The sequence below is a fragment of the Pseudochaenichthys georgianus genome, chromosome 16, assembly GCF_902827115.2.
Source record: "Pseudochaenichthys georgianus chromosome 16, fPseGeo1.2, whole genome shotgun sequence".
In the NCBI taxonomy this organism is placed as follows: domain Eukaryota; kingdom Metazoa; phylum Chordata; class Actinopteri; order Perciformes; family Channichthyidae; genus Pseudochaenichthys; species Pseudochaenichthys georgianus.
The window spans coordinates 30,381,524-30,399,766 of record NC_047518.2 but is presented as its reverse complement, the minus strand read 5'-3'; the positions used below and the strand labels follow the sequence as shown (position 1 = coordinate 30,399,766).

General features: G+C 40.9%; 1 protein-coding gene across 3 annotated transcripts in view; it reads right to left on the bottom strand.

Annotated features, from left to right (window-relative positions):
* Positions 1–5,869: 5,869 nt before the first annotated feature.
* Positions 5,870–18,243, bottom strand: part of ephb6 (eph receptor B6) — a 39,928-nt gene continuing 27,554 nt past the window's right edge. For all 3 annotated transcript variants that reach the window (XM_034101740.2, XM_034101741.1, XM_034101742.2), the window contains exons 6-19: positions 14,510–14,665; positions 13,881–14,152; positions 13,007–13,088; positions 12,186–12,310; positions 11,942–12,104; positions 10,016–10,130; positions 9,870–9,925; positions 9,655–9,771; positions 9,314–9,561; positions 8,993–9,211; positions 8,749–8,898; positions 8,162–8,346; positions 7,883–8,041; positions 5,870–7,240 (exon numbers count right to left, since the gene is read on the bottom strand). In XM_034101740.2, coding sequence (XP_033957631.1) covers positions 7,135–7,240; positions 7,883–8,041; positions 8,162–8,346; positions 8,749–8,898; positions 8,993–9,211; positions 9,314–9,561; positions 9,655–9,771; positions 9,870–9,925; positions 10,016–10,130; positions 11,942–12,104; positions 12,186–12,310; positions 13,007–13,088; positions 13,881–14,152; positions 14,510–14,665 — 2,153 coding nt within the window. In that variant the 3' untranslated portion in view covers positions 5,870–7,134. The remainder of the gene's footprint in view (positions 7,241–7,882; positions 8,042–8,161; positions 8,347–8,748; positions 8,899–8,992; positions 9,212–9,313; positions 9,562–9,654; positions 9,772–9,869; positions 9,926–10,015; positions 10,131–11,941; positions 12,105–12,185; positions 12,311–13,006; positions 13,089–13,880; positions 14,153–14,509; positions 14,666–18,243) is intronic.

The window sequence follows — 18,243 nt, the reverse complement described above, 5'->3', positions numbered from 1 at the left end:
CATTTTGTCTTCTGGCTCAGACTGGCTATCAATAATGAGAAGTGCATACACAGTTGTGTAGTTGCTGCAGTGAGAAGACAGTTGAATAATTATTTCAAATACATAATATATGCATGACAGTCATATTTACAAAAGGATGTCGATCCTCTTCCTGTTTTTTTAATACATTGGGTTCTAAACTGCACTTTTGGCATACTCCTGCACAATCCTTGTAAACATTTGAAATGGATGCAAGAAACAATATCTGATCTTTGAAAAATATTTGTGGGTGTTTTTTGTATCGTCTTCACTAAGATGTTGTGGGTGTCATTTGGAAATGTATGAAAGTATAATTGTTCTGCTTCCTGGCAATGTTACCCACTGTGATTGGAGGCTATACAAACAAACAATGTACAAATAAAGATACACACCACACAACTGTGTCACGATGCAACTGTCAACATCGTTTACCTATAGAAGTTGTTCTGACCCGGGGCAAACTGGACCTCTTCCTGGAATGGGGTTGGTGCTCCATCCTATTTTTACCCAGGAAATAAGTGCACACAAAGGTATTTATTGATTTCATGTTCACAAATTCAAACCTACATGGTATAATTACATTTTTAATTAGTCTTACCCGATCAGACGCTGGTTGTGGGTGCCTGAGAGGTCTGATAAAGGTAAACAACAAATATATTCAAACTACTGTACTGTTAAAACATTCTGCTTCTTGTGGCACACAATAATATGTTGACAATGTTTTATTTTACCCTGGCAAACTGTTGTAGATTATTGGAGTGCTCACTTTTGGAACATTTGGAACCTGCATACCCACAAATGACTGACTGAAATAAAATAAATTCACTTTAATTAAGAATAAAAGCCACGATAAATCCAAACTGACCAAGGTACATTATATTGTTGACCGTCATTTAACTCTCACATTAGGATTTACATTGGGGCACAATAAACCAACTCCTCTCTGCACCTAATATAATGTGAAGAGTTACATTTAGGTGCACAATGTTGTCTCTTGACTTGCAAGCTCTTTCACCAAACAAGCTAATGCTAGCTGGGTAAATATGACGCTCTTTGTATAAAAACAAAATGTACCTTCTTATATATCGACTTTTTCCACTTCGATCAACTTTGTTTCCTCCGGCTTCAATTTGCAGCACTCTTGTTCGTTCTCTCTATGTCTGGTCAGACATCAATCTGTTCCACGTAGCGCGCCCCCTAGAGGCCTGGAGCACTTCCGGAATGTTTTTTTTTGTATGTGTTTTGGGATTTGTACGTGCTTTGGACTTTGCATATCGTTTTGGTATTTGCAGCGTTTTTTTGTTGCGTTTGTTTTCGGGGTTTGTGTGTTGTATTTAGTTTGCATCATTTCTGTAAATGTAGTGTTTTTTGGTTGTATTTTTTTTCAGGATTTGTTTGTTTTTCATTTTAGAATTTGCAGCTGTTTCCTGCTAATGTATGTGTTTGTGGCCGTTGTTCCGCGTTTGCACCTGCCGGCTACCGTAAGATTCTCACATAGCGCGCATGCATGTTCAAGGAGTGTTGCCATAGTTGGACAGCTCAGATATGTTGTATGAAGCGATGCCGGTAGCAGAGGTAAGGCACATACACCAAATGTTCAGGAAATGGTTAATACAGCGAAAATCAAAGCTGACACTTTCTCAGAATAAAGCAAAACTATGAGTTTAAAAGAAAAAAAAACTAAGTCAAGCAAAATAAAATACATTTCAAAAATTAAACTATAAGTTGCAAACAAATCATTTGTGTAATCATGTAAACTATAAGTATTTTTTTTGTTTGCAGTTCTTGTTTCTTCTTTCTCAATGATCAGACTTTTGCTCTCGCTGCAGCTTTCTCGTTTGCGCTCCCTCATTTTTTGTTTGAGATTTTGACACAAACATCCCAGGTGGGCGGGACTTTCAGGGGTGTGTCCCCATTGGCTACTCAGCTTTTGAGTGACAGACCACTACACCACAGATCATACAGTGCAACTCATGCAGCAAACTCCAGTCCACTCGGCCACATTAGTGTTGGTGTCTCCTGGGGGGTTTTCATGAAGATATCGGACTTATTTTATGGATTGCAGTGCATTATACTTGTGATGTGTAGTTCATACTTTATTCCAACTTTAAATATTTTAATACCTGTCCTGAACACACTGCTGCTGTTAAATAATTTCCCAATTTGGGATTGATAAAGTGTGTCTATTTATTTAGATTAAAAAAACACATCTGTATTTTTAAGCTAAAGGTGATACACAATATAAACTGTGTATACTATTATTTTTCAAAGACATGTTACATTTCAAAAGCATATATTGCTATGTTTAGGACAAACAATTAAAGACTGCTTTAATTGAACAAATTCTGCAATATAAAAGTGGCAGATTTGCTTTATTAAACAGACCTGACCTAGGCTGCATGTCAACACAATTAGGAACATGCTCACATCTTACTATGTTGGTCTGAAGAGCTGAAGCATTCATACACAATGGATAAAACCGGTGTTGTCTCATTCTATATCCTGTGAGAAAATGATATACATTTAGCATTACAAATTTGACATACTATTCCTAGCCTGAGGAAGATATGAATAATCAACAGATTTGAATGGAATCTCTAACATTTTCATGTAGAATAAAGACAAAAGAGTGATTATACAAATTACATTTATTGAAATTTGAACCAGAAGATGAAGTCTCAAAGAATGTTTTAAATAAAAGGACATAAAACAAAAAGGTGGATAATAATAAAATCTATTAAATGTATATGTAAAGACATTTGGTCAAATGAAATGACACTGAGCCAGTGATAACAGTAACGCCAGCGTGGATGAAGCTGGTGCAGTTCTTTCTTCATGCCCCCCCTCCGTGCTGTCCCCTCAGAGGAAGTGGGGAAACGGGATAAGACTCAGGACGCCACGCTGTCTCAATGATCCACACTGTTAATATGAGAGGAAAATAAATGTTTTAGGAAATGAAAAATATGAAGTTAACAAATAAAACACAGCTCAGGGGCAGTCATGGACGGTAGGTTTTCCTACAAAGTTAACTCAGCCTCCATTGATTTTCATATCAAATTAGCGTGTTAATAAAATAAGCTATCATGGCTTATACTTGCATATCTAAACAGAATCATGAAAACCTGTTGGTAGAGTCAGGCACACGAGTCCGTTTGAGTGTGTGCGCCGGTGTCTGAACGCTCACTCACTGCTAGCTATGTAGCTAACTGTTAGGCTACTTAGCTTGCATTGTTATGGATCTAAAGGTAGCACAAGCTAACTTTCATAGCACAGCTTTACTTCTCACTTAACACAATAAAGAAACAGACCGTATAACACAAACAACACAAATGATCAATACTTACATATATATTTCACTTGTAGTATTATAATAATTGAAATGCTGGTTCTTCTGGGGGTCTTCTGTCCACGCTCAGCTAGCTACCGCACCGCAGCTGCCTGCACTGTACAATCGCTGGAGGACTGGGCTGTCACTCAAAAACTGAGTAGCCAATGGGGACGCACCCCTGAAAGTCCCGCCCACCTGGAATGTTTGTGTCAGAATCTCAAACAAAAAATGAGGGAGCGCAAAAGAGAAAGCTGCAGCGAGAGCAAAAGTCTGATCATTGAGAAAGAAGAAACAAGAACTGCAAACAAAAACCTATGTTAAAACAAAGAAAAAATACTTATAGTTTACATGATTACACAAATGATTTGTTTGCAACTTATAGTTTTATTTTAGAAATGTATTTTATTTTGCTTAACTCAGTTTTTTTTTCTTTTAAACTCATAGTTTTGCTTTATTCTGAGAAAGTGTTGCTTTATCTTTATGATACAAAACTAATCCCATATTTTCTTCCACAGACAACATGGACATAAGAAAAAAAATGTCAAAGAAGAAAGTAAGTCATCAGCTGGTAGCAGTTAACAGTGATGGCGGCGGCGGCAAAAGCGTCTCACTTCTGGAGAGGAGTTTCGTCTTTATGTCATGATAGAGAGATACACATACTGAATAGTTTAGATGAGAAAAGGCATCGAAATGCCAGGTTACTAGTGTAAGCATTGGGTTGAGAGGTCATGTGTTGTGAGCATGCGCAGTCTGTCCTGGTGTGGTGAAGGAGAGCGTGGTGTGACTACAATAATAAACGGAGGCGCTATCTGGGACGCTCCAAAAAGTACTAAGTTCCTGAGTTTTTGTTACACAGAAGTATCATTGAAGCCTTAACACCTCGGACGTTACACTAGTATTTATCATGTAAACAGGGAACATGAATAACCCGATCTCTCTGTGCTCATGTAAACACCATGATGTCCACGTAGAGATGCAGTCGGTAGGCTTGTTTGAGACAAGCAAGACCTGCACAGACCTGCGCAGTTGTGATCAACGTCTTGCTAGTGCGTTGCATGATGGTTAGTCATTTTGTCCGACTTGCTCTGGAGGCTCGCCCACATGAGACTTTGAAATCTCGCGGGACAAAGACGCCCGCAGCCTTGAGAGCGAGGCGAGGCGAGTTGGCGCAGTTGCTCTCCACGAGCTGCGGAAGCGAAATGCTTGATGGGAAACGGCTCGCTGGTATCTCGAGCTGAGCGCTCATTGGTGGTTTTTACCACGTGCTGCTGATGAAACTCTCCAATTGGCTGGCAAAAGTGTGTTGTTGTTTTGTGTCAGTTTTATGTCGCCACATCCATTCCCATTTTTCATCATTGTTCCACAATGTTTATCATCATGAAATTAATATCTATATATTTTATACTATACTGCTTACCGTTTTCATACTTTATATATCTTAGCATACACACTGTTCATACTGCTCACAGGCTGATATCTAGTGTATTCATACCCCACTGTTTATTCATCATTCAATTCATTCTATATGTTGTTCTGTAGATTGTGTACATTACTTTCCACTTTACTGCTTGTTGCACCTGGTTAGAAGCTAAACTGCATTTCGTTGTCTCAGTACCTGTAATCTGTGCAATAACAATAAAGTTGAATCTAATCTTGAGCAGGAACAAATGTATTTACTTAGTACATATCTGACATTAACGATTAAACACATGTGTGCATTCTTTATAAATGCAAACCGAGTCAAGCCTTTAATTTGGTAAACTGAAATTAAAGTTCTCCAGAGGATGAATCATCAAGGCTGTGCGTTTGCGCATCACTTAACTTTTTACAGTGCCATCATCAGGTCATACTTAATATACATAAATATCTTAAAACATTTAACACATACCATTTTTATAAGCCTTAGTGTACCTTGTGTCTAGTACTTAAAACCAGATGTTAGCATTTTAGCTAAACTAAGATAGTGAACATAAGGAGTTTGCTAAACAAAAGCAGGGTTAGCATGGTTATTGTGAGCTTGTGTTCGCATGCAAACATTAGCATTTACCTCAAAACACCTGTACAGTTTCACAGACCTGCTAGCATAGCTCTTCGTCCTGTTCCCCTTTGGTATTAACTAAATGTATCTCACATGTTATCTCTTTAAATGTTTGTCCCTACATGATGATGCTAGCTTAGGCTAAATCATATTTACCCAAACGCTTAATGAAATACTCATTAAATAAAAAATAAACTTGAGTAGCTGGTAAAACACTTAACTTGCTCACAAAATAACACAAGTAGCAAAATATTAAATAAAATCATATCATTTATTTTACAAATTTGCACAATTATGGAATAGTGGTGAACAAGTAAACACTGCTAATAATGTATGTAGCCTGACACACTTGTGTCTCACACACACACACACACACACACACACACACACACACACACACACACACACACACACACACACACACACACACACACACACACACACACACACACACACACACACACACACACACACACACACACACACACACACACACACACACACACACACACACACACACACACGATGTACAGCATAAACCTGATGTACACATTAACACAGCCTCATTTACAGCACAGACAGACGACTATACTTACAAAGCATTTCGCCTCCTTCCTTCAAGTGTTAATCAGATCCGATTTTGTCCGTCTTTCCCATTTCACACATTCACAACGCTTCAATGACTCAGTGTCTTTACTCTAGCAATCAAACAAAAATGAGGTGGAGTGTGAAATGTACACATAAAGGTGGGTGCTGCATGGTTCTGTCTTCATCGCAGATGGACATTGTGTTTGCAGCTGAGGTGAAGATTGTAGTTTTGCAGTACATGAGCTCTGTTGTCGCCGAGAGACAAAAGAGTGAGAGTGAGTTGTACAAACTGGATATGTATATTAAAATAGGAAATACATGGCTTAAAGTTCTTAAAAGCTTTTTTTGTTTCATTTTAGTTTTTACAATTTCATGGCAGTGACTCATATCTAACCTCAGGGTATTCAGCTCTGATTTAGGTGGTTAAAAACATTTAGTTTGAACAACTAAACAAACTGTATATTTGTTCTGAAAGCTAAAAGTAATACCTTATAGGGCAAACCATAGGCTGCTAGGTATACCGTTTTGTTTCTTGCTAACAGTTAGCATTTGGCGATTAAGGAGAAGGGAAGTGATACAACTTTACAAATAACACAAGAAATATTAGAAAAAGGCTTTGATTGTCTTTACGCAATTCTTTGTGTGGAGAGATCTCCATAAGTATACTAACAAAAACATTTCAATATTCTTTTGTATTCAATGACGGGAAAATTGAAGGTTTCATGGAGGAACAGTAGTTTAAGAGTAGGTGAGAGAGGTAGGACTGCAGATGGGTGAGGAGAGAAGAAGGCAGACAACAATAAAGTGAAATCTAGTGAAAAACATTGAGGAATCTTCAAAGTCCTCCTTCTCCTCAGAAACTCCGTAACCCCACTTTGACCTGGACTGCAGCTCCCATAGTGCATCTCTCTTCTGTCAATTGTTGTGAGTGTCTGTCAGAGAGTCCGATCCTCTTTTTCACAACTTCTGGTTGTAGTGTTGGATGTAGTGTAGAAGAATACACAGAGTGGCACTTGATGCTTTTCCTTGCAAACAAAAGCTGATTCTCTTTTTTGTTTTGCCCGAAGATGTGCTCAACCAAAATGAATGAAACCAGACACAACAAGCAGAGGATTGGGAAAAGCGCAGAAATCCATGGCGCAGGTTGTACTGTCGGTGCGTGTCACACCTCCACCTGCCCCTGCGACAGATAGGCTTTGAGCTGCTGGGTTGCATTGAAGATCTTCCTTTGGTGTCCCAGCAGGTTCACCCCCAGAGTCTGGATGTCTCTGCAGGAGAGAGCAGAAGAACCGGGAGTTTAGTTCAACACTTGTTGTTAACTCCACCTGATATTTAAAGGATAGAAATGTTGGGTTGCATGTCTATAAAACCCTGTGGTAGTTCAGGCGTTTATTGATGCTCATACTGACTTTTGTCAAATGTTTTCTTTAGTACTTACTTTGGCTTATCTTAATGTTTTCCTTTACTACTGAACTTTGTGCCAGATACATAAGAGGTTCACTTACTTACTTACTTAAGCTCCAGAGAACAGCTTGAGCACTCTCCGGTAATTTGTCTATTTATGTTTAATTATTCTGTTTTCAGCACTGCCTCTCTAATCACATTTACCAGGGAGGACCTTTAAAGCCTTTAACTATTCAATATTCAAATTGTGTATACTTCACATAAGTTTGACTAATGAAGTGTGCTTTAAAACACTTTTGGCATTGTAGTACAGATTCAAACCGTGATAAGAAACTATTTATTGGTTGTACCTTTCAGACATTCATGAGTTAAGCACTGCCATGAAACATTTTGTTCACATTGTGGGAAATAACATAATACCTACATCATTTTCAGTGAGACATAAAAGCACACAGTCACTAGCTTCATCTTATCCTAATGTCATAGTGATAACCATCTATACTCACTCTATGCTGAGCCTGCTGACTCTGTCTAACGTGTCCAGGTTTGCCTGATCAAACTCATCCTGATATCTCTCCATCTTCAGCACAAGCAGCCAATCGCTGACTGTCGACACTGACGTTAGATCTGTGGGGGTGGGGCTGAGCAGCGGCTGAGAGCAGCTTCTGTAAAAGGGGTGAATGTCAAAAACGAGAGCATCAGAATCTGTAAATATAGCAGGCGGTTTGTCAGCTGCTGTCTCTGATGTGTTTTGGTCAAGTGTTTGCCAGAAGCTGGTGTCTCACCGAGTTGGCTCCACCTTAAGGGAGGCAGGGTGCCTGATGAGGCGGTCCAAGGAGGAGAGGAGTGTGTCGAAGCCTGGTCGGTCCCCTCGCTCCGTCTGCCAACACTGGAGCATCAGGGAGTGGAGGGCAGAGGGGCAGTTGTGGGGGGCGGGGAGGCGATACTGGTCTGCTACTGCCTTCATCACCTGCAGAGAGAGGCAGGGAGACGTTACAGATGAGCAGGGCAGATGGAGTTTTTATGTAAATGCCCTTACATGAAAGGTCACAGACCGCTGAGGGCTACGAAAGAGTGACTAAGAGAAAATTAGGCAAATTAAAAGCTGCTTGGCATTTTCTCACCACTTAAACGGGTGTGTTAAATCAAGAGAGGGAGGATGGTGGCAAAGAACATTTAATAAAGAAGCTGTCCACCTTTTTTGCACTGGTACGTTCTACTGTAGCTCAAAATGATTTAAAACCAAATAGCTGTATTAGTAATTTTTTGTAAATTTGTTTACATTACTTGCACTTAGGCGAAGGATTTGAGTGCATTTGCATCACTAATATATGAGGTCTTCTGCTGAGGCAACCTTCTCCTACATACTCACTTCTTGATTGCTCATGTCCCAGTATGGACGCTCTCCGTATGACATCACTTCCCACATGAGTATGCCGAAGCTCCAGGCGTCACTCGCCGAGCTGAACTTGCGATGCTGAAAGGCTTCTGGGGCCGTCCACCTCACAGGGATCTTACTGCCCTGATGGAGGGAAGCCAGACAGGGAATAAGTGAACTTTGTTGCAAAATAATGCAACATAGATATATAAAAAATACTACATGTTCACATACGTACCAGTGAGGCAGTGTATGTGGGTATGTTGTGGTCCATGCCCCTCATGAGTCGGGACAGTCCAAAGTCGGACACTTTACAGACCAGGTTGGAGTTGACCAACACGTTCCTAGCCGCCAAGTCCCTGTGGACGAAGTTTCTTTCAGAGAGGTAACGCATCCCTGCACCGACTCCTCTGAGCATCCCGATGAGCTGGAGGACGCTGAACTGGCCCTCGTTCTCCTGAAAGGGGGCACAGGAGAATGTGAGAAGAGGAGATTTTTGGGTATTACTAACATGTCAATACAACATACTAAAGATGGAGAGAGTGTGTCATTGTCTCACCCTGAGGAAAGCATCCAATGGCCCATTCTCCATGAACTCTGTGATGATCCTCTCTGGAGCCGAATGAGTGATCACACCCTCCAACTTCAGTACGTTCGGATGGTCAAACTGACCCATGACCCCTGCTTCACTGAGGAAAATCCCTTTCTCTCTGTCGGACGCCCCCCAGCGGATAGTCTTCACTGCAACCAGCACCTCCCTGCGACCCATTGGACGGTAGCGACCCCGAGAAACCTCCCCAAACTGGGCTGGAGTGGAGAGGAGGTGGAACAGATTACACATTAAAGTACCTATCACAAAACTACAGAACGATATAAAAGAAAAAGCAGCATCATGCCTACCTGCACCGATCACCTCCTCAATCTTCACATGAGTGGGATCGATCTCACTGGCAAACTCTTTGACAGCCTCACTGGGGTCCTCATAAGTGGATGGGTCCACATAATACTTAACTCCACCTGAAATGAAACGTTTTCTGAACTAAGTCTCTAAACATCCGATTACTTTGCTGCTACTAACACATTTTTTAAATTAAATTAAATATGACTGTGCTCACCTCTGTTGCTGATGTACCTCTGGAGTCTGTCGCTGTACGGACTCTCCCTCCTCTTACTGCAATGGGTAAAGACAATTCAAATTTTCCATGATTAAAAATATGTATGGCACTGTTTGTCTGATCATGCGAATGGATCGACAACATACCTGCGAAACACCACAACAACCACAATCGCTGCCACCACCAGGAGAAAAGCTGCTCCACCCATCACTGACCCGACCAGCAGAGGAAGCCGATTCTTGATCTGGTGTGAATGTTCCTCTGTGGGAGAAGAAGTGAGAAAACTATCAGCTGCTGATGAATCATTAACACAGTGTTGTTTAAGTTATCCCAGAGCTGTATACAATTAAAAACACGGTTGTTACTGTAACTGAATAGATGTACTTTAATGAGTACACACTAAAAACAGACATTTCTATTTCATTTAAAGTGCAATCTGAATATTGCTCTAAACTACAGAATAGTCCACATTTAGAAATGTAACTTTACTTTGATTTTCTTTTTACTTTGAGGTAGCCTACTCTGAGGGTTTTCTGGGAATCAGTTTTGATAATGAGTAGATTACTCTGGTGACATGTCCCCCCACTTTCCAAAATCCCGTTTGTGTCCCCCCACTTTACAAATATGTTTATTATTATTTTTTAACGCAAGCCGTCATCCCCACGGAGGAGCACACAGCCTCTGTGAGCGAGCAAGAGAGAGCGAGGGAGAGCACACCTTTATCTATTTAATAAAGTAAGAAATCATTCCAATGTGTACTATAGGACAGTAAAATGTTTAAAAGGGGAGTGATTAATAACATATGCATAAATAGAAAGAAAGAATGCTAACTAGCTAACATAAGATAAGAATAAACTAGTTAAAAAAAAAATGTGTTATTGGTTGTGATCATATTCGAAAGATGTTTGGATTATTGAAAAGTTTACAGCTCCCTTTCATCTGAGTTTTGAGAGCTGTATCCATAAATTCATTTTGTGCTCAAAGTGCACCAGATTGATGCATTTCACTTCAACATTTAAAAAAATAATCTTCCCGGGGTAGTATGTCCCCGGACCCCCCTAGAGGACGTGAGGCCCCCCCTAGAGGAGGTGAGGTCCACCTCCAAATAAAGCAGCTTAAAATAATTAAATTGCATACATTTTAGTAAACACTGAAAACGGGTCCCACAGACCCAAACAGCACATAAAGGTTAAAGGTAAGCATATAATAATGTTAAAATGTGCTAAATATATACACTGTAAAAAACAAAAAAACAGGAGTAAAAGTAGCTCCCGACTTGTTTTATTTTTTGAAAGTAGCTCTCATCCTAAAAAAGGTTGGAGACCCCTGCATTAGATGAAAAATAAAGGACATTGAATTAAACAGAATGGAACTAAGGAGGCTTTCTCATAAATATAAATAGTTCAACCACTTTAGAGAACATTGTTTGAAACGAAAGTTAGTATGCATGTTCATTTCGAGGTGGTTCAATGACTTTGCTCCTTCTGCATTAAACTGTTTATTAGCAATATTTCCTACAGTCTCTTTCTCATACTTTTATAATATTTCGTTTTTAATTATGATCTTCCGAACACTAATAAAGGCCCAATGAGTAGGACTTGTCCATCGCGGTTACAAAGACAACATTAAAAAATGCCCCCCTTCCCCAGCTAAAGAACACTAGCCAAAGAGTTAAGCAATATTTAGTCTAGCGCGCTAATAGGCAAAGTATTTGTGTGCAGACAGGAGAATTTAACGTAGCCCCCTCAGCTTCCAACTCAGACGAGCCCAATTTCCGTGTCAGCCGGGGCCGGACAAACCTCTCGGGAAGAAAAGGCCGTGGAGCGGCAGCTGGAGCAGTGACAGAGCGAGAAGCAGAAAAACTGCCAAGAAATATCCCGAGCGCAGCGGTATGAAAAGAGAAGAGAAAATAAAGGCAGAGGGACGCGTCTCAGCGTCATAAGTGATGAGGGAGAGGATTATTTTGATTTTAATCTAGTGTTTTGGTCAATTCTACCAGCTCAGTGGTGTGTTAAATGCAGTAAAGCACTCTTACTGTACTTCATTGGTTTTACAATAAAGGAGTGCAGTACCCAGAGGCAGCGTGGTGAAGTAGATGGTGTTGCTGTAGGGCCCGTAGCCCCGTTCATTTCGAGCTCTGATCTGGAAGGCGTAGATGGAGCCGGGGATCATAGAGCCGACGGTCACCGTGTTGGTCTCACTGTACACACTCGCTGCACTGTCCACATCTGAACCCTGGGGACACAGGAGAGGGACATTTAGTGCCAAGTCTCATATATGTCCGTTTATGCAGTTGTGCGCCATGTTTGCATGTACCTTGTCATAGTATCTGAGCTGGTACTCCAGGATGTCTCCATTCGGCCGGTCCGGCTGAGGCCACGAGAGAGTGATGGAGTCTGGGGCTCGGCTCAGCTGGTGCATCATAGGAACTGTGCTGGGAACTGTGGGAAAGAACAGATGTATGAGAATAACGTTTCCCTGAGAGATGCGATGAATGATCATTAAACCCCATTAACCCACAACAATAAAGCAGAAGTTGTGTTGGAGGGATAGTGACCAGAGGGGGGCAGTGTTACAGAATGTGTCAAGTGTATTTAGTAGAGCATGAAAGTGGAGTCTTTATAGGGCAGGATCTAGTTACAGTCATTGTGCCGGCCGGTAAGAGGAGTTAAAGGAAACTTTCCGGCATTCCTTTCATTTGAATCAATAAACTATGAGTGCAGCCACCAGAACGTTTTAGATCATTTAGGTTAATAGAGACTTTTTAATCAATCATGATCACTTTATTGGACCATCTCATAGTGGTATACTTTCTCAGCACAATGCTCCATTCTCCTCTCCTCTTCCCACTCATTTACTTTCTGTCCGTCTTTTTGTCTTCCCATCTCTCATTTCTCCCTTTCTTCCTCCGCAGTGAATATAATGGGATGTGACAGGATATTGTAACCTCGAGCAACCCCCGGCGCAGAGAGCAGGAAGACAAAAGATGGAGTACAGAGAAGGATAGAGAGAGAGAGACAGAGAGGGAGAGAGAAAGGCTTCAAACACACGCACACCCAGTATCTGCACAACATCAACATCAGATCATCTCTTCTCTTTCATCTCATCTGTTTCATCCTTTTATGTCCCGTGCTCACCTGACTGGCTCGTAGTGAAATTGATGCTTGTGTATCGAGCTGGAAAAGGACTCAAAGCTGACACCTCATTCATGGATTGCACCTGTCAATAAGAGGAACACACAGACGTGACATACAAAGCTTTTTTCTATTTACATTTAGGACGTGCTTTAGTGTTTGCAAAACAAAGCCTGGCACATGCAGCTGTGTCGGCCAGTAAACAAACCCCAGTAAATAGGAAATAACTGCCCTTTATGAATAAGAAATATGCTATGATTTAGTCCGGTTTCCCCAAGCTAAATAATAAATGTGTATTTATTAATGTGGAGCTTATGGAATAATACGACACAGAGGACATGCCTGCTCTGTGGCTCCGGGAAATGTTTCAATAATCATTGTGAGAAACTCTTTTTATCCAGGAGCTAGGTGGAAATAATAGATGTTTGTTGCACCTTTGAAATGAGCAGTCCTAATTAAAATTGAGCAATTTTATTTCTCTAAATGTTTTTAAGGCACGTCTGCACGAGATGCTTTCTGATACTATGGGTGTTTGTAAGTGTTGGTGAATATGTAAATATGATGTCCTCTATTGTTTGTTTTATGTTGTTTTTATGTTTCATGTGGAACTAAATTGATGCAGGTCTCCCTTGTAAAAGAGATCCATGATCTCAAGGGACCTATCTGTCTAAATAAAGGTTTGAAATGAAATGTTTCTCTTTTCACAGAGAGTTAATGAAGAACTGTTCCAATTTGCTTTATTGATGTAGTCCAATCTTACTCAAAATAACCCAAATAGCAAAACGAGAGAAACTGTTATCACAGTAAACCTTACTCTCAAAGACAACTTAACAGGAGATAACCATGAGTGCCTTTAACAGAGAGTTTTCAACGGTACCTGTATGAGATAAGTGACTCTGGTCAGCAGGTTGTTGAGGGTGACCTTAGTTTGTTTCAGGTTAGTCTGGGTGGGGCTGAAAGTGACGCCCTCTCCACACCAGGAGCAGGCCGTGGGGTTGGTGAAGGTGGCCGAGGGGCAGATGCGGCACACCACCCCGTACCACACCTCGCTGCGGCCCCCCATGTCAACCGGAGGGCGCCACCTTAGGGACACCCCGCCATCGGCGCTCTCATACTCCCAGGACATAGAGACTGGAGCAGATGGAGGCGCTGTGGAGACGACAGAGAGAGAGAGGGAGGAGTTTAACATACATAATGTACCCGACGGACACTTAGATGGAAGCATCTGCTAAAAAGTTTAAGATATGAAAGTAGCTGCTTGCTGGCAAAGACATTTAACCAAGTTAAGTAATGGAAAGAACGTTATAAAAACTAAGTTCAGCGGTGACATAATTTAAGTGAGCAGGGAAACTACTATACTTAACAGTTTCCATTATGTTGTGATAAAAAAAGATCCTGGTCACTGATTGTGAATCTGGGTTCTCACAGTCTGAGGAAAGTGACAAATGAGGAATGAGGCCCCTTGAACACCTCCCAGAGAGCCAGGCGTAAACAAACAAAGCTCACTTGTGCAGGCAGAGGAGTTGGCGTCTTTGGCACCCCGGTAAAAGCCGCTGCGACATTCACACACACTCGACCCCTCCTGGCTGGTTCTGCTGTTGGGGGGACACACCGAGCAGGGAGTGGAGCCCGAAACGGACTTGAAGTAGCCCACCGGACACGCTGCAGAGAGACACAAACACACACAGGAAGGGGTGAGCTTCATCCTCAGTTTAAAATAAATTAAGTGTTCACTCTGAGTTACTGGTGTTCTGTACTATCTCAAAAGAGACAGCCGTGTCTAAGGTGTATAAGACTGTCTCTCCTACAACAACACATTAGGCAAGGCAAGGCGCGTTTATTTATATAGCACCTTTAAACACAAGGTCATTCAAAGTGCTTTACAAAATAAAAGACATTAAGAAAATGGCATTTAAAAACAGTAATTGAAAAGCAAAGATAATAAAATAAACATTAAAAGAAAAAATTAATGAATAAAAGTTACAGAGCAAAGGAAGCGGTCTGACAATGAAAAATGTAGCAGAGCAAAAACTAAAATGAAAAAGTGGCAACACAAAAGCTGGTATTTTATTGTCTGACAGAAGGAAAATTAAAACAAAAATAAAAAGTAATATAGTATTATTACAATTCAAACTTAACAAAACACCTGACAAAGTATTTTCCCGGTGCTTAATCTAAATTAGATCCAGCGCATAGGAACCCAATAACCCTTTCAGCTCTCAGCTTACGGCAGAATGCGCTCAGAAGTAATCAATATAGAAAAACTGGGACTTCATGAAATATATAAGACAACAGTATTTCATGATCCTGTTTTATTGTTTTGTTCCCAAAGTGAAATACGCCAAACTATTTTTATGCAGAGCATCAATTTCATGTTGGCTTGTGGTTGTTTCCATCGGAGTCAAAAGTTCATTTAAAACAAAGCGGCCTGTTGTTTGTTGTTGGTTTTGTCCAGCACCGTCATTTATTTATGTTTAAAGGAAATGGCTCACAAAATCAGCAAAACCACCGGTCAACAAACAAAAGTTCAAAATGACCACACTGACTCTGAATCACTGTTTCAAAGCAATCCGACATTTTGGAAGAAAACACTTTCCACTTTCTGGTGGAGTTTTAGGTGAGAAGATTTATACAACTCTCAAATCTGTCGACTAAATGTCTTAAGCTAGCAAAATGTCAAACTACTGTATCTGTAACGGCCCGTCCACACGGTGGCGTGCGTTGAAGCTTCAACACTTCTGCCCATTCACTTTGAATGGGGTGACGTCAAGCTTTGCCGAACTGCATTGTGGGAGCGCCGCTTCGCTTTGCTCGCGTTGCTCGCTTAAAAAACGGAAGCGTCAGCCAATCAAATCATATGCCAGAACAAGCTCTAGCCAATCAAACCGCGTGCGTATGTGTCCGGGGTGGGAGATTAATGCGGTTGGTTGTTGGTTGAGTTTCAGACACGCCCGCCGGCAAGCTTCAGCGCACGCCGCCGTGTGGACGCTGCGTTAGAGATGGGAGCATTTTCTCAACACAAGAAGAACAATTTAATTTAAATAAATAATAATTGGAATGGAATGTAGAGTGGAATATGTGAAACCTCTCCCTTATAGAGGAAGAAAACTCAATAAGAAAGAACAACACACACACACAAAACACACACACACAAACATTGAAAATACCATTTGAACCTGCGGGCTGTTTTACTGAACGGGTGTGTTTAACGTGGACAAATCTGATTGTTAATGTCAACAGCAGGACAGCTAAGCGCTGAGGTCGAGGAAACACACACTACATGTCGCTGCTCCTGCCTCTTTGTGGGTCTGCTGGCCTTTATGTGTGTGTGTGTGTGTGTGTGTGTGTGTGTGTGTGTGTGTGTGTGTGTGTGTGTGTGTGTGTGTGTGTGTCAACTAAAGGTTGCGTCGTTCAAAGAGAGGTACCTTTATCCATGAGCTAAATGTGGAGTTTGTGAGTGTGTATATTTTCATTCAGAGATGCTTCCTTGTATCTTTGAGTGTGGAAATGGCCCAACAGGAAACACCTGAGCCAGCATCTTAAAAGAAGGATCCTCTCATATGTTTTTAAACAGCGTTAAAGGATGAGAGTGGATCTACCGGTATGTCTGTGTGTGGGTGTGTGTGTTTGCTCCTTAAGGTCAGTGGGAGTGAACCCCGTACCTTGTTTATATAACCCTGTCGAGAAGATTTATAGAATTTGACACACTGTATGTGTGTGTGGATGCATGTGGGTATACTCGATGGTGTTTCGGAGTAGAAGATAAGGAGGAAAGACGTGAAAGAGGGTAAAGAATAAACATATAAAAGGCTTTCTGTGTTCTCACTCGTCTCAGGGAGCTGACTTTGCTTTCAAACAGGTGTGAAGGGGGAAAAGGGGGAGACGGAGAGAAGTAAAAGGATGTTGAAAGACCACAGAGGGAGAATAAACTAGGAAAAGGGGAAGAAGTGAACAGTGAGATGGATGTAGGATGAGCGGTTGGATCATTACATTACATTACATTTAGCTGACGCTTTTATCCAAAGCGACTTACAAGAAGTGCGTTCGACCAACAAAATACAAACTTGAAGAAAACAGAATCATATAAGTACATCAGGTTTTCATAGAGCAAAAACATTTCAAGTGCTACTCAACTGGCTTTAGGTAAGCCAGTCTTTTATTAGTATATAAGTGCTTTGTTAATAGTTCTATCGCTCGAAGTGGAGTCGAAAGATTATGTATATGAGCGCCAGATGATGGGTGAAAAACGCAGAAACACAGATAGAGGAAATCAGAAAATCCTTCTTCCTCCGTCTTTAATGTCCTTGCTGCACATTAGCCGACGTGTTCTCTGAAGGCTCTGACACGAAACATGACTTTGCTACAAAGCCTCTCATCGCCCGAGCTCCGGCAACAACTCAACCCCCCCCTCCTCCTCCTCGTTCCATCTTCATCCACCTGATTACAGCAGCCAATGAGAGCACAAGTCCTCTGCCCTCTTGCTTGATCTGCAACCCCCATCCCCCCCTCCGCCTACAACGATCCATCTCCCAGCTGTAAAGTCGACAATTCAGGACCATTATGAGCAGAGACACAAATGCATTTACATCATCCATCAGTAAACCCAAGAGGCAGTGATTGAATGACATGTAACCTGTTTACATTACAAACCTACAAGGACTGATTACTCATAAAATACATCTGCAGCTACATTTAATAGATTCATGGCCCAAAAACGTAGCTTCTCAAATGGGATGATTTCCTTTTTTCTCTTGTTCTTTATCATCGTTAACTAATATTTGAGGGGTTTTGACCGTTGTTCTGCCAAATAGACCACCTCTTCAAGGATGTCATGCTTGGCTCTGGGTTATTAAGATGAGCGGTTATTTTGGAATGTTTCAAAAACGTAATAATAAATTGGTAAATTGAGAAAATGATAAAATATTAATACATTACAGCTCTAAGGTTAATTTATTTATATAGCACATTTCAGACTTAAAGCAATTCAAAGTGCTTTACTCTACTAACAAATCTGACAGATCTACTGACAAGTCAGAAAGTACCTCGTACCATGACAATTTTAAGAGTGGGGAAATTAAATGGAAAAAACACAATAACACAGAGAAGATTGATGGATTATTGAGAGGATTACATGGGAAAAAGGATTGGCCTAGAAGTCTACCTGTAAATCAAATTACTACGTGTTGAGAGAAGAACATCAATCCAATTGAAACTAACATTGAGATGAAGAGAAATAGAAA